General features: G+C 38.0%; 1 protein-coding gene across 1 annotated transcript; it reads right to left on the reverse strand.

The window, feature by feature from the left end:
- Positions 1-1,099: 1,099 nt before the first annotated feature.
- Positions 1,100-14,581, reverse strand: FETUB (fetuin B). Its single transcript, XM_041732040.1, has 7 exons — positions 14,240-14,581; positions 13,791-13,901; positions 12,408-12,495; positions 10,368-10,537; positions 9,549-9,650; positions 2,299-2,382; positions 1,100-1,605 (listed from the first exon to the last, which is right to left on the reverse strand). The coding sequence occupies exons 1-7, from the start codon at positions 14,459-14,461 to the stop codon at positions 1,225-1,227; spliced, it is 1,158 nt and encodes a 385-aa protein (XP_041587974.1). The 5' UTR covers positions 14,462-14,581; the 3' UTR covers positions 1,100-1,224.
- Positions 14,582-16,912: the final 2,331 nt, after the last annotated feature.

Below are 16,912 nucleotides of genomic sequence, written 5' to 3' on the forward strand. Positions count from 1 at the left end.
CACATGGCCTTGCTTCTGTGCTAATCTGTGTCCTGATCTCTTCCTATAAGGATGCCAGTCATGTTGGATTAGGGCCCACGCTAATGATCTCATTCTAACTTAATTACATTTTTAAAGACCTATATGCAAATGCAACCAGATTCTGAGGTACTGGGGGTTAGGACTTCAGTATATGAATTTTGGGGAAACAATTCAACCCCTAACACTTGTCAGATTTCCAAAGATATGTGTATATATGTATATTTGGATAAATATATACACACATAATATAACTGTATTGTATACATATATATTATTAAGTGAAAACATTGGGAATGAATGTCACCAGAACCTTAATTTCTATTCTAAACAAAACTATTATAGGTGTCAAAAAGCTCTCCAACTTGGAGCATTGTTTGGTTCTCCCCAGGCTCAATCGCAGGCCACAGGCACCTGTCGCTTCCAACTACTCCTATTGACAGATGAGTTTATCAAGTTCTGGGGCTCGGAGACTATTCATACAGGTCATAAAAAAAACAAAATTCCACCTTTAGGTTGAAGGCTGTGCAAATAATATTTGACCAATACTTGCTGTTGAAATAATTATGGAATATACATAGAATGACACTCCAATGAATCCTAGTTTCTTTCTTTTTTTTTTTAAGATTTTGTTTATTCATGAGAGACAGAGAAAGAGAAGCAGAGACACAGAGAGAAGGAGAAGCAGGTTCCATGTAAGGAACCTAATGTGGGACTTGAACCCAGGAATCCAGGATAATGCCCTGAGCCAAAGGCAGACGCTCAACCGCTGAACCACCCAGGTGTCTCCCCAGTTTCTTGATATCCTTCCATTTTCATCTCATTTTGATCAAAAGACTCACAATGTGCTTTTGCCCAGAAAGAAGAGGACATTTCTGAATATGGCAGGCCCTATGTCAGAGACTTAGCTAACAGGCAGTAAGATTACAGAGGGAGAGGCTGAAGACAGGAGAGGCAGAGAGACATCTGTCCATGGTGTGTGAGGCCTTGGATGGTTCAGAAGAGATGCAGCCGTGTGTATAAGTTGACGGTGTACTCTCATTATTTACACTTCCAGATAACATGATGAGACCACAAAGAGTCAAATGATACACTTTATTATTAGTCACTTTCTACATTTGAGTTCTCTGTCTCCCTGTCCCCATTCTCCAGCACCTCCCTTCTCCCACAAGGCACCGTACCCCCATGGAATCCTCTATGTGGTTCTCATGGTGGGAGAATAAGAAGGTTGCCCTGCTGCGCTGGTCCTGGGCACTCAGCAGAGCGTTGTTCTTTGTTGGGGAAAGGCAGGACAACCAGCTTCTGCTCCATAGGTCCCAGGAAAAGGAAGGAAACATCCAGGCTTTCTCCCTGAGGATCTGTGGTGAGATCTAGCTTCACAGGGAAGGCCTCGACAGGGCTGTTTTCCTGAGCACCCTCAGGCTTCTTCTCATCATCCAAGTCAGGGAGATATTGGACAGATCCCTTAGGCACAGCTTTGGAGGGTGAGTTGGTAGGAGCTGTGTTTTTCTGCTGGGACTCTCCCACCCCAGGGAGGTCCACAGGTCCCCGGCTAGCAGAAGCATTTTCCTCTCCAGGTGCAGGAACCTGAAATATGAACATTTTCAAATAAGGGAACATTCCCAGGAAAAACTTCTGCCTGCCATGGCAACTACCAAGCTAAGCTGTTCTGGGACTTTCCGAAGGAATGTTTCAAAGGGAGACCAACTAGAGGGATGAACCTCTGGTTAAAGGGTTAAGAAGCAAAACCAGACAACAGAAGCTTGACTGCAAGTCTTACAAATTCAGAGCTGAACAGTGGTTTGGAGAGGTTAAATGGCTTCTTTCAAGTCCCCCGGGGAACTGTCACCCTGTTTGCAGTAGTGCAGCCACAGCTACTTTTATTGATTGCTTATTCATTGCCAGGCCCAATACAGGGCCCTTCATCCAGTTCCTCTCTTTGTTTCCCACAGGGATCTGAACCAGGTGGATGTTGCAATCCCATTCTACAGACAAGGCAACCAAGACTCAGAGAGGGAAGAATGTTCCCAGAGTCACACTGGGACAGGGTGGCCTGTCTCAATCACCCTCTCAACTATAGTTCTCTGCCTCATAGTAAACAAAGTATGACTGACTGGTCTTTAACCTGCCATGATGTGGGTATGACCTTGGGCCAGGCTGAATAAAGTGATGATCATGGATTTTAGGAAATAAAAAGGAGAGGGTGGGGTGGGGGCAGTTAGAATTTAGCTTATGTGTTCTCTTCTTCACAAGAAGACAAACAATTAGATTGAAAAATACCTGTGGTTCAAAGAAGTGACAAGTCACGGAGACAAACTTTTCTAATCCTCTTTGACCCAGAGAACCTTTGCAAATACCAACAGGCTAAAGAAAGAGAAAACACAGTGTCCTGTGAGTATTAATGATTATCAATGATTATATATAGAAATCAACTTGCTTTCTGCTTTTGTAGACACACAGCCAATCGACATTTTTATGTTCTTACCATGTTATGGGCAGGCTCTGAGTCAATTCTCTCTAGATCATTTTTACCAAATAATCACCCAAACTAGGCTAAATATCCTCCAATGATGTGAAACTCAGGAATTATTTTTAAAATTTATTTTATTTTTTTTAAGTAGGCTCCACTGATGACTATGAAATCAAGACCTGAGCTGAGATCAAGAGTTGGGTGCTTAACCAGCTCAGCCACTCAGGCACCGCCCCCCTTTCCTTTTTGTAAAAAGTAGGCTCCATACTAAGCATGAGAGGCTTCGACTCATGACCCTGAGATCAAGATCTGAGCTGAGATCAAGAGTAAGATGCTTAACCGACTGAGCCACCCAGGTGTTTCTAAACCCAGGATTTCTTGAGGACAAACCGTTAGAAAATTCTTTGTATTGAGCAGAAATCTGTCTCTACAGAACATCTACCTCTTGGCCTTACTTCTATCCTTGGGTCATTTTGAAAACCTGTTCTCATCTCTCACATAGTAGTGCCTTTTATGTATATTCCACCTGTGTTTCCTTAGACAAAATCCTTCTCAGCTCCATCAATATCTCTTTATTTAGACATAAAGTAATTTTTTTCTTAATATAAATATAATAAATACTTATTTAGAATATGAATAAACAAAAAGAAATAAAACAAAAAGAAATACTTATTTAGAATATGAATAAACAAAAAGACCTGTAACTGCATGAAAGATACCTGTTTCCCACAATGATTTGATTTCTTTTCCTGTAACCCTTTTTCCTATGCATATATATTTTTCTTCTAGATAAATAGGGTTGTTACATATATTATTTTATAACTCTCTCTTGTCACTTAATAATATATTGTGAAAATCCTTTAATGGCATTAAATAGTTTTCTGTGATCTTCTTTATAATCATTAGCTAATATTCCTCTGCATTATTTAATAAGTTCTTAGTTACTTTCTCAGAGTAAATTCCTAGAAGAGGAATTTTAGAGTCATAGAGTATACGTATATTCAAGTACAAATAGAATGTTGTAATAAAATGTTTCCTCAATTTCTAAAGAAGAACTCTTAAGAATATTCACATGGAATTTACTAAAATGTGTCTAAATGGATTGCCTGAATATTACTTGACCACCCATGTCCAGACCATAGAAAGAGAAGGTTAGAAATTCCTTAGGATGGGAAAATTCATTAATGTAGAAAGTCCTTGGAGAATTGTGCTTTAGCCTCTTTCCTTCTCCAATTCATCACCAAATCATACAGGAGACACTCTTTAAGAGAACCTTCTGGAGACACTGCAGTTACCTGTACCAAGTAGAGCCTGTCTACTCCTATCTGAGTAGGATTTGCTGAGCTACTCTAGTTCCTGATGAATCTAGAGTGAACCACAAAGAGGGAGTTTGTGTTCATGCTTAACATGTGAAGTGTGAGGACATATGGGCTATGAAGATTGATATTAGCTTTTCTTTCAGAGCATTCTGAAAACAGGATCTTGGCTAAAGCAGCCTACTATGGTAGGGTAAGGAGAAAGGGCAGGAAAGGGAAGACTGTTTCAACAGTTTGGAAGAGTAAAAATGTGTGAATTCCATGGGAGAAGCAAATGCCATTGGTAGGTCTTTTTTGAAAGTATCTACTGAAGGGACAATCTTCCAGACAAGGGGCATATGATAGTAAAAATCTGTGAGGGCTGAATCTGAGGAGGAGTGGCTCCAAGGAGTCAACTAGAGAATACATCATACTGCCAGGAAAGGATCTCTGGATGAATCCACACCGGTATTACTCTAGAGAACCAGTACTGGAACCTGTCTTATGGAGGGCTAGTGTAGACCAAGAGAAAACTACAACTGCAGTTATATAAAAAAGACTTTGTACTGTTCACTCTTCCCCTCTCTCATTCTTCTTGGAACTTGGAAGAGCCAGAATTAAACAAAAAATTACAGAAGGGGGAGAAAAAAAATGAAAGAATAGACCTTGACTTCCTTTCTCACAGCAGGTCCTAAGCTCTGAGTCAGGCTGAAGCTACAGAGAGAAAGAAAAGCTTTGCATTGGATATAAGATAGAAGTGTTGTTTCAGAATTGATTGAGTATAATTTTTTCAGACCTGCAAGTGAATCTTAATTACCTAAGTGAAGTTGAGCTTATTATTGAAAATGACCAGAAAGCTATGGATCTGCCCAAGATGTTATTGAGAAGTGAGGAGTGATCCTACAGAATAGGATGAAAATGTTTTCCCAATTATTCCTTGAGAAAATTCACTTGACTAATTATACAAGGTTTTTGAGACACACACTTTAGATCCAAAGACACACAGAGGCTAAAAGTAAAAATATTATATATTTATATATACATTTATATACACATAACCAAAAGAGAGCTGCAATGAAACAGATATGAAACAAAGTTGTCTTTAAGACAAAATTGTTAGTAGAAACAAGGAAAACACTTTATAATGATAAAAAGTTCAATTTATTAGGAAGACACAACAACTATAAATATATATGTACTTAACAACAGAGCCCCAAAGAACATAAGCAAAACTGACAGAATTTGAGGAAAATAAAGACAAGTCAACAATAATAGATGGAAGCCTCACTTTCAGTAATGGTTAGAACGACTATGCAGAACATCAAGGAAATACAAGACTTAACACTATAAATGAATCATTACAGAACACTTCACCTAAAGACAGTAGAATACACAATCTTCTCAAGTGTGCATAGAACATTATGTTAAATTATAAAACAAACTTCAATAAATTTAAAAGAATTGAGATAATATGGAACATATTGTCCAATCACAATAGAATGAAATTAGAAATGGATAAGGGAAAAAAATGGGGAATATTAGATGCAAATATTAGATGACATATGCCTATATAACCAATTGGTCAAAGAAAAAAATCACAAAGAAAATTAGAAAATATTTTGAGATGAATGGAAACCAAAACAAAACATGCACAACTTATGAGATGCAGCTAAAACATTGCTTAGAAGGAAATCTGTAGATGTAAATACTATTGTTAAAGGAGAAAAAGAGGGGGGGGGCACCTAGGTGACTCAGTCAGTTAAGCATCTGCTTTTGGCTCAGGTAGTGATCCCAGGATTCTGGGATCGAGCTCCAAATTGGGGCTCCCTGCAGTGGGGAGTCTGCTTCTCCTTCTCCTCCTTCCCCTCCCCCTGCTTGTGCTCTCTCTCACTCACACACACTCTCTCTCAAATAAATAAAACCTTTAAAAGAAAAAAAAAAGGATAGCAAATTGTTTACATAACCTAGGGGAAAAAAAGAACTCATCCCAAAGCAATCAAAAAGAAGGCCATAATAAAGAACAGAGAGAAAATAAATGAACTAGATGATTTAAAAAACCCAGAAAAATAAAACTGAAGGTTGATTATTTGAAAAGATCAACAAAATTGATAAAACTTCAGGTAGACTGACCAAGAAAAATAACTCATATTACTAACTCTGGAATTAAAGAGGGAACATTACTTCCAATCTTTGAGAAATAAGGGAATACTATGAACATTTTCTTCCTATGTGCTGAGAAATTAGGTTAACTTGGATGAAATACACAGATTCCTAGGAAGACACAAACTACCAAAAGTTACTCAAGAAGAAATAGAAAATCTGAATAGACCTCTAACAAGTAAAGAGGTTGAATTATTAATAATAGTAAAGAAAAAAAGCCCCAAACTTCTCACAAAGAAATGCTCAGGCCCACTGGTGAATTCTACCAAACATTTAAAGAAGACTGAACACCAATCCTTAACAAACTCTTTCAAAATAAAATAGAAGATGGAGTTTTTCCCAACTCGTTCTGTGAGGCTAATGTTAAACCCATGAAAATCAGGCAGAGACAATCCAAGGAAACTAGAGATTAATACTCTTATGCTTATAAGTGGAAAATCTTGTAAAAAAATTACTTGCAAACTGTATTTAGCAAAACATAAAAAGGATTAAAGATCATGATCAATTGGAATTCATCCCTTGAGTGTAAAATTGTTTTAACATACAATAGTCATTGTTACATACAATAATGATAGATTAAAGGAGAAAAAAAACCTCATGATTATCTCATTAACTCAGAAAAAAACATTTAATAAACTCTAATACTGCTTTTTTTTATTAGGAAAAAATATTTAGAAGTTAGGAATAGAACTTTTTCAATTTAATAGGGAGCATGCATGAAAAAACTAGAGTTAACATCATATTCAATGATAAAATACTGAATACTTTCCACAGGAATAAGATAAGAATGTCTACTCTTCCCATTTCTGTCTGACTTGTACTGGAAGTTCTAGCCAGAGAAATTAGGTAAGAAAAAGAATTAAAAAGCATGCACATTGGAAAGAAAGAAGTAAAGCTATCTCTAAGTGCAAATGACATGATCTTGCATGTAGAAAATCCTAACGAATCTACTACATCACTATTAAACTACTAAATGAATCCAGCAAGGTTACAGAATACAAGGTCAGTATACCCAAATCAATTGTATTTCTATTTACTTGCAGTAAACAATTCAAAAACAAAATTAAAGAAACAAGTACATTATGTTAGCATCAACGAGAATAAAATATTTAGATATACAAATAAGTGAGTATCAAACATTGAAAACTATAAAACACTGTTGACGGAAATCAAATGGGTCCTAAACAAAAGTAAGGACAATCCATATTCACGGCTTGAAAGACTTAATATTGTTAAGATGACAGTATGTCCTATATTGGTCTACAGATTCAGGGCAATTCTTATCACATTTCTAATGCCTTTTTAAAATAGAAAATGACAAGCAGATCCTAAAATTTATATGAAAATGCAAGGGATCTGGAATACCCAAGTAATCTTGAATAAGAAGAACAAAATAGGAGGACTCACACTTCCCAATTTCAAAATTCGCTACAAAGCTATCGTATTCAAGATAGTGAGGCACTGGTATAAGGATTGCTATATAGATCCATAGAATAAAATTGAGAGTGCAGAAATAAACCTTGACATTGATGGCCAAGTGATTTTCAAGAAGTATGCCAAGACACTTAAATGGGAGGAAATGATTGTCTATTCAACAAAAATTCTAGGACAAATGGACTTTCGCATGCAAAAGAATGAAGTTGAATCACCTACCTCACGTAATAGACAAAAATTAACTTAATATGGGTCACAAACCTATACATCAGAACTAAAACTACAAGAATTTTTGAAAAATGCATAGGAATAAATTTTAGTGATCTTGGATCAGGCAATGATTTCTTAAAGATGACTCCAAAAGAACGTTCAATGACAAAAAAATAAATAAATAGGACTCCATGGAAATTAAAAACTTTTGCACTTCAAAGAATATCATCAAGAAAACCAGGACACACACACACACACACACACACACACACACACACACACACACAAAAGAAAAAAAAAAAAAGAAAAGAAAAGTAAAGAAAACCAGGACACCTGGGTGTCTCAGTGGTTGAGTGCCTTTGGCTCAGGCATGATCCCGGGGTCCTGGGATCAAGTCCGACGTTGGGCTCCCCGCAGGGAACCTGCTTCTCCCTCTGCCTATGTCTCTGCCTCTCTCTGTGTCTCTTGTGAATAAATAAATAAAATCTTTAAAAAAATGAATAGACAACCCAGAGAATGAGTGAAAATATTTGAAATCATGTATGTGATAAAGGGATTGTATCTAGAATATGTAAAAAACTCTTATAATTCATCAGTAAGAAAATAAAGAATCCAATTTTAAATTGGGGAAGTGTCCAAGGAACATATATATAATAATGGCCAATAAGTACATTAAAAGATGCTTAATATTATTAGCCATGAGGAAAATGCAAGTAACAACCAAAATAAGATATCACTTCATACTCAGTAAGATAGCTACAATAAAAAAGACAGGTAATGATTAGTATGAGCAAATATATGGAGAAATTGAATCCCTCATTACATTGCAGATGGGATTGTGAAACTGGTGCAGTCACCTTGGAAAACAGTTCAGCAGTTAGTCAAAAGGTGAAACATAAAGTGTGACCCAGCAATCCCACTTCAAACTACATACTCAGGAGAAACAAAACATAGTATGCGTGAAAACTTGTATACAAATGCTCATAGCACCATTACTTATAACAGCTCAAATGGGGAAGCAACCCAAATATCCATAGACTAATGAATGAATAAACAGTACATGGTGCATCCATGCAATGAAATGTTATTTGGCCATTAAAAGGGATGAAGTGCTGATACATGCTACAACACAGATAAACCTTGAAAACATTATGTTAAGCAGAAAAAGCAGACACAAAAGGTCATACGCAACATGATTCCATTATACAAAATGTTCAGAAAAAGACTAAGTCATAGAGATAACAAGTAGCCAAGCAATCTCCAGGGGCTTGGGTAAGGGGTAAAGGAAACAGTTGCTAATGGATATGGGGTTTCTTTATGGGATGATGAAAATATTTTAATATTAGATCGTAGTGATAGTGGCACAACTCTGTGAATATACCTTAAAGGGTGAATTTTATGATGTGTAAATTATATCGTAATAAAGTTGTTAGTATAAGTAAATAAGGAGGAAAAAGCCTTTTGACTCATTTTACCCAATTGTGCTATAACACATTGTGTCAATCAACATTTCCCACCAGGTATGTTTCAGATGGTTTCAAGGTGCCCTGCCTATCTTGGCCACATTCTTTGAAAGAAACCCTATTTGACTTCTTTTCCTTCTTACAGAGTGGTCCAAGGAATGGAACACCATGCTGTGTTCCAAATATAACTGGATTTATTTAGATAGAAGCAGGACTATCACAAACCACTGAGAAAATCTGTCTGTTTTATAGTGCCCTATGATCAATTTTTTTGTGTGTGTGAAGGCATCATATTGCTGATGAAAATTGCAATTACAATAAAATAAAATCCTTTATTATTGCATCTGAGCCAACACAATCTCTACTTAGTTGTTCCTTGAGGGGAAGAAAAGCATCTCATGCGTTATAACACCTCATGTAATAATTTATGATCATAAGTATGTATAGATGACTCATGAACACAAATCTTATATTATGAAGACATTCAGGAATACTTACCTCAGAGTCAGGGGGCTGAAGTGCGCAGCTGCTGACCTGGGATTTGGTACACGGTGACTCTTTGATTAAGTATTCCACGAAGTAGGCCGGGCCATACACCCACTGGTATGAGAGGGAAGTTGAGAAATAAAAATTAAATCTTACCATGTGGAGAAATGATTCAGGTTTGACAGCATTTTATTTTCGAGAACCAAACGTCCTCAGAGTCATTGTCAACACAGGTCTCCTGCTGTCCTTGTACTCCCCCAAGATCAAAGCATATATCGTGATTCTGTTATTTAAAAATATAATCATCATACTTTTCTTCCCTTCTTAAGGATTTGAAAGAGCTCTAAAAACCTTCCCTTGGGTGAGCTGCTTTTTTCTCCTGCAGATTTGTTTTTAGCTTAGTCTTTCTCTATATAAATAGATTCAACATAATCCAAATAAAAGTGAGCCTCCATTTTCCCTAATCTGTAAACCTCTGTAATCTACTCCACACCTTAAGATGAAGCAGAAATTGGCTTGCTAAATGATCCATGGTCAATCAAATATGAGCCTGTAGCAGCAAATAGTGAACCTAAGTAGAATAACCAAGGAGACTATGAGTCTATTTCCCTTCTCACCTTAAGGCCAATGAAGTAAAATGGAGTCCCACAACTCTGATGGAAATCCCATGGCATAACTCAGAAACTGAAACATGATTGAACGTACATGAGGTCTACCCGAGTAGGGAACAAAGAAAAGGCTTTTCAGCTGGAATCAAAACTCCTCTCAGCTTAGGAATTGACAGTAATGGTTATGAGACACATTGTTGGTGTAACGACACTCCAGCCTCACCTGACTAGAAGCCCTGGTGACTTGGACGAGAGAATACTGCTTTGAGGTGCTCTCATTGTTGTATTTTGCAAGAGATTCCAGGGCAGCTTCTAGAACCCTGGGATCTGACAAGTCAGTGGCTCTGGGGCTGGGGCAATCAGGGCACATATTGTGAATCTTTCTTCGAGAAACTGTTGACACCAAAGAGAGAAGTTTAAAAGTAAAACTCCTTAATGATTTTTAATCCCATAAATCATATGACCACAGCAGAGGCAGAAATTTAAAAAAAAATCCTTTCCAGCAAGGATGGAGTGAAAAAGGCATTATCTGGAAAGAAAACCGTCAGCAGCAAGCTTTCTGCAGTGAGTGTGTACTATTTTCATATTCCAAAAAAGCAAGATTTTTGTTATACCTCACACAAAGTTATTTACCTGAGGAATTTTGCTCAAAAATACATAATATGTGTGTTTATATTGATATAAAAACTTTTTCGCTCAATACTTTAGCTCAATACTTTTCACCATCATTGCCTCTGTCAGGCAGACTGAATGTCTTAAAATGTTGGGATTTCATTAGTGTCGTGTCTTATTCATCTTTTAGCTCCCAACACCTAATATAATGTCTTTTGCATTATAAGTGCTTAGCAAATGCTTGTTGAGTGAACAGATGTGTGAATGACCTATGGAAGGTCATTGCACATCATATAAGAGAGCCAGAAAACAAATACCGGTCAAATCACTGTGTTACTGGATAGAATAATTATGCCAAATATATAGTGAGAATTTCTGATTGGGAGGAGCTGGGGGTGGCAAAACTTGTGTGAACGTCAGGCCAGGGAGCATTTCCAGAAGTTCTTTTTATAGAGCAAATGCATTGTTTTGATCAACTGCATGTCTATTTGCACGGATTTGGGCATATCATGAGGCAGTTTCCATAGGTTGTCACTCCTGCACCGTTGCCCCCAAGGGTCACTTCCTGACCTTCTATACCTCTGGTACCACTAACAACAATCCCAGTCTATCTTGTTGGTTGTTCTCTGATTTTTTTAAGTAAGACTCATCTTCACAACCAGGAAGCTTAAACTGTGGCTAATAAAATACTTGCTCTTTTGCTTTATCTCCCAAAGCATTGTTATCTCCTGAAGCTTATTAGATATGCAGACTTTTAGGCCAAACCCCACACCTCTAGATTCAGAATCTGCACTTGAACAAGTTCCACTAGGGGAGTCACATGCACATAACAGTTTGACAAGTAGCCATATCCTGTTTCCCTATGCCTTGGATGCTTGCTTTCCAAAGAAGGATCCAGAACAAATACATGTGCATATTTGAAGTGTCATTAGTTTCAGCGCATTCTTAGTTCACTTATTCAACAATACTATGGCCTCCTTACACTTAATAGGAACGGAGGGAGGGCTTATGACAGGGAGGAAGGAATATATGTTCTACATGATATAAGATAGGAGACCCAAATCAAGGCAGCATATTGTCTCTGTTGTTCCATGAGTGGTTAGGCTTAAGCTTTATAGGGATGAGCACAGGAGAGCACCTTTCCTTTCTGGAATAGAGAACATGGTAGAAACAGCAACATTGGGGGGTCCTCAAGGAATGTAAGTTCTAAGGGCAGAGGGTGTCAGGTGAGGGCATTCTCAGTGGAGAAGGAGGCACACAAGTAGATGTGGAGATTGGAAAGTGCAACGTGTGTCTGGAAAATAGTGAAGTATCCATCCAGTTGTAGGAAGTGCAGTGTTGGTATAGTCAGGAAAATAATGTTAGAGAGAGCTAGAAAGGGAGCCTAGGGACCAGAGATTAAGCCATTTCTATCAGACTGAAAATTTAGGAGCCCTCTATCATAAATGATTTAAGCAGTGATTTAAGGAGATTCCTTGTGGGGAAAAGGAATGGTGCAAGTTAAACTTCACAGAAGAGGCAAATACTAGATATAAGAACATGGCCTTGGTATGAATAGGATGGAAGAACACTGCATACTCTAGGCATAGCCCTATTTAATGCTCTTTTCCCATCTTTTATTAAAAGGAACAAAATCAGAGTGCCTTCTTACCTGGGCGAAGAGTACAATTGTAAGCAGGTAGATAGAGAACTCTTCCTGGCTTATTAACATAAAATAGTGCTTTGCATTGACCATAAACCTGGAAGAAACACACATTTTATGAAAGGATGGAACCAACTCTGGCTTTTAAAAATACCCCCGAAGTTAGACTAGACATTTTATTTTTAAATAATGAAAAGCTAAGGCCAATTTTGGCAAGTTTGGGGTGTGAGAAATTGCAAGCAAATTAAACAGTTCAACTTTCTTCTGAGACCCAGCTAGCCTACATTTCCCAGCCTCCTTCCAGATCAGATGTGACTGTGTATAATTGAATTGCAACCACAGGAATGTGAGAAGTGATTGGAACCATTTCCATGTGGCCCATGAAGTTCTCCCACATGTCACCTGTCTACCATGCTTTTTCTCTTTCCATAGCCTGATGCAGATGAGCACGGAGGTCATAGACACCACGGCTTGAAGGGGACAGAGTCTAGAACCACAGCATGGAAGGAATTGGGTCTCTAAGTTACTCCTGGAAGAAAGCCCCCTCTTGATTGGAATTTCTCTTTTGAACTTTACATGAGTGAGAAATAAACTTCTACCACGTTGGAATTAGTATACACTTTTTAGGGTATGTATTATAGCAGCTAGTATCACCTTAACAAATATAATTCACAACAGGGTAAGAACATTCTTTGCTCTTCAAAACTAGATAGGTGCAATTTGACAAATTCAGTTAAATGATTAGAAAAGATATCTTAATCAAATACTTTACTTCTAAACATAGTCCTGCACTCAAAATATAAAGTTGCATATCAATTAATGGAAATAACCTCAGGATAATTGCGATGCAAAAGAAAGCTAGGTTATTTTCAAGCTTCTTTAATAGTTGCCTTTAAAAGGTTGAATGCTGAGGCCCCTTAGGTTCTATGATTCCAGGAAATCCTTCCATGGCACCTCTGGGAGCTCCCATACTGTAAGCCTACCTTCTCCCCAGCCTCGCATCTCATATCAGTGTTCACTGAAACAAAATAAGGCAAAATAAAACCAATAAAGCAGCTCTCCCTCCATTGCTTCTACAGTCCTCCTTAGATACACAACAAGAGCATTACATCTCAAATCTTTTTTTTCTTATAATTCAAACACTAGCTCAGAGCCTACAAGAGGGTCTTAAAGGTAGGAAATAATTTGGGAGCAACTTTTCACTTCTGGGGTTATGACTCCCAGTGCGACTCTCAGAAACTCCTTTGATTAAACTCTGATCTACAGCATTGGAATAACCACCTGGGCCGAGATTATAATGAAGGACATTAAAGAAATGGCACATATTGAGCAATCCTCACCCAACCCAGAACACACCTAGCTTTTCTGGAGCACCTAGACATAAGCACTTACCGATTCATGTAGGTGCCTCACCCCACAGTCCTTCCACGGCTTCCTGCTGAGTACATGGCAGTCAGTCTCTAACACATCCAGTGTGAGATAGAACAGAGATCCCATAGCAACCTGTGGAAGGGGGTTGAGAAATGCGTCGCATCCCACATGAAGCAGAAACCCTTAAAGACTGGCCAAAAAGTCTCTCTTTTATGACAAAGCCAAACTCTGTGATGTTTGTGAAGATTTTTGATAACCTGTGGGATACTAGACAAGTGTCAGAGTAGGAGAACTATTATCACAAAACCAGTAAAAACACATAGAACACCCTGGCAGAGAATAGAGGAACGTTCTTAGCAGGGTTTCCGATTTGGAAAGCACCTGCCAACATGTGTCTTTGGGTTCCCATCCCCTGGTTGGCCTCCTCAACTTCAGCAAGCACCTGTCCTGGATAGGGGACCATTACTTGCCTGTCTGTGTTCACGGACATCGCTCACTCGGTTGAGGCTCAGTACATAGCCATCCTTTCGGTCTCTGTTAATGTCCTGCAGGGCAAAGCCTGCGACTTCCAGAATACCCGAGTTATTGCAGTCACGGGAGAGGACAGGTAAGGGGAGGACTGGCATGGGTACAGATGTAGCCCAGCAGCATGCCGCCAGCGTGCAGAGCACGAGGGATAGGAGCAGATCCATTCTGTGAGGAACAAGGCCCAGGATGGGTCAGGATGTAGAGCTACAAGGATGGGGCTGCTTACAGCATTCTCTCTGTAAAGCCAGTTTGAGCAGTTTTGCAATCACAATCTAAACAGTAACCAGGATTTGAAATACAATGTCCCATTTTAGCTCCTTGAATTCTAAGTGTGGATTTCCCAAGGTCAGTACTTTGGATGGGATTTGCCAATGTTTCTAACCTTGGACCCCTGAGCAATCTTATATTCATGTGTCATGCAAACAAATTTGTTTCCTAACCTTTTCCTAAGAAACCATAATAAACACTGGGTCAAGGTTTCTAGCAGGTCATGACTGGATTCTGGTTTATGTCCAGGGCTCCACTTGAATCAGAATATGTGGGCTGTCACTTTCTCCCTTTTCCCCTGGCACCTGCCCTCCAGTCAATGTCCTGGTCCACACAAATAGTTATTCCAGGCATGGAACCCCGGGTTCAGTCCCAAGGTGCTCAGTGAGTTCAGATTTCCTGCCTGACCTCCCGTGTTTACCATTCTTGTTAGATCAGGAAAATGGCTCTATCCCCACCCACATTACCTACATAAAGCACCAGTGTCATGCCTAACACCTTTGGGATGTGGCTAGAAAGTGTTTATTTAGCCTTATTTAAGTTTCTTAAAACTAAGACATCATTTAAATAAAGAAAAAAAGAAAAAAAAAAGAAGTGAATGGTACATCAATAGTTCTTGCATCATACTTCAAGTCTATCTCTCTTTCTGTGGATCTATATGGAAGCAAACTCATTAAACACTATGGTTAAGAAAGCTAATCATGCAGAATAGGAGAGAAAAAGTGTTTCTCAGACAAAAAAAAAAAAAAGAAAAAACAAAACTGAAGGAGTTCGTGACCACTAAACCACCCCTGAAATAAATATTATTTTTTTAAAGATTTTATTTTATTTTTTAAAGATTTTATTTATTCATGAGAGACACAGGCAGAGGGAGAAGCAGGCTCCGTGCAGGGAGCCTAATGCGGGACTCGATCCCAGGACTCCAGGATCACACCATGGGCCAAAAGCAGGCGCTAAACCGCTGAGCCACCCAGGGATCCCCTGGAAGAAATATTAAATGGGACCCTTTGAGTGTAAAGGAGAGCTTAAAAATGACAGTATAAAAGTAGGAAACACAAAAGCAGTAAAATGAGTATTTCTGTAAAAAAATCAAAGAACTCACACTACAGAAAGGATATAAAATATAATAATGCATGTCTAAAATTGAGGAGGAGAAAAGAATGGGTTTAAACGTGAACAACCATCAACTTAATATAGACTACTATTTGCAGAAGAGATTATATACAAATGTAATGGTAACCACATATTAAAAACTACCAATAAACACGCAAAGATAAAGAGAATGAAATCCAAATACATCACTAAATAAAATCAGCAAGATGTGAGAGAAAGACAAGAAGGGATCAGTGAAAATCTTCAGAAACAACCACAAAACAAGTAATAAAATGGCAATAAATACATATCTATCAATAATAGTTTTGAATGTAAATGTGTTAAATGTTCTAATCAAAAGAAATTGGATGACAGAATGGATTAAAAAAACAAGACCCATCTATATGCTGCCTAACAGACTCATTTTAGAGCTAAAGACATGCAGGATGAAAACGAGGGGATGGAGAAACATTTATCATGCAAATAGATGTCTGTCAAAAGAAAGCTGGGGTAGCAATACTGACATTAGATAAAATGGACCTTATTTCTTATTTTAAAAATTTGTATTTAAATTCAATTAACATGTAATATATTATTGATTTCAGAGGTAGAGCTCAGTGATTCATCAGTCTTATATAATACCCAGTGCTCATTACATCAGGTGCCCTCCATAATGTCCATCACCCAGTTACCCCATCTGCCAACCACTCCCCTCCAACGATGATTTGTTTCCTCAGTTTGTTTCCTATGATTAAGAGTCTCCTATGGTTTGTCTCCCTCTATGATTTTGTCTTGTTTTATTTTTTCCTCTATTTCCCTATGATCTTCTGTTTTGTTTCTTAAATTCCACATATGAGTGAGATCATATGATAATTGTCTTTCTTTGACTTATTTCACTTAGCATAATATCCTCTGGTTCCATCGACTTTGTTGCAAATGGCAAGATTTCATTTTTTTGATAGCTGAATAGTAGTCTATTGTGATATATATACATATATATTACATCTTCCTTATCCATTCATCTGTTGATGGACATCTGGGCTCTTTCCATAGTTTGGCTATTGTGGACATTGCTGGTATCATATTGTCTTGATGATTACAGCTTTGTAATGGAGCTCGAAGTCTGGAATTGTGATGTCACCAGTTTTGGTTTCCTTTTTCAATGATCCTTTAGCTATTTGGGGGTCTTTTCTGGTTCCATACAAACTTTAGGATTATTTGTTCCAACTCTGAAATAAGTTGATGGTATTTTGATA

Source organism: Vulpes lagopus, chromosome 17 (assembly GCF_018345385.1).
Source record: "Vulpes lagopus strain Blue_001 chromosome 17, ASM1834538v1, whole genome shotgun sequence".
In the NCBI taxonomy this organism is placed as follows: Eukaryota; Metazoa; Chordata; class Mammalia; order Carnivora; family Canidae; genus Vulpes; species Vulpes lagopus.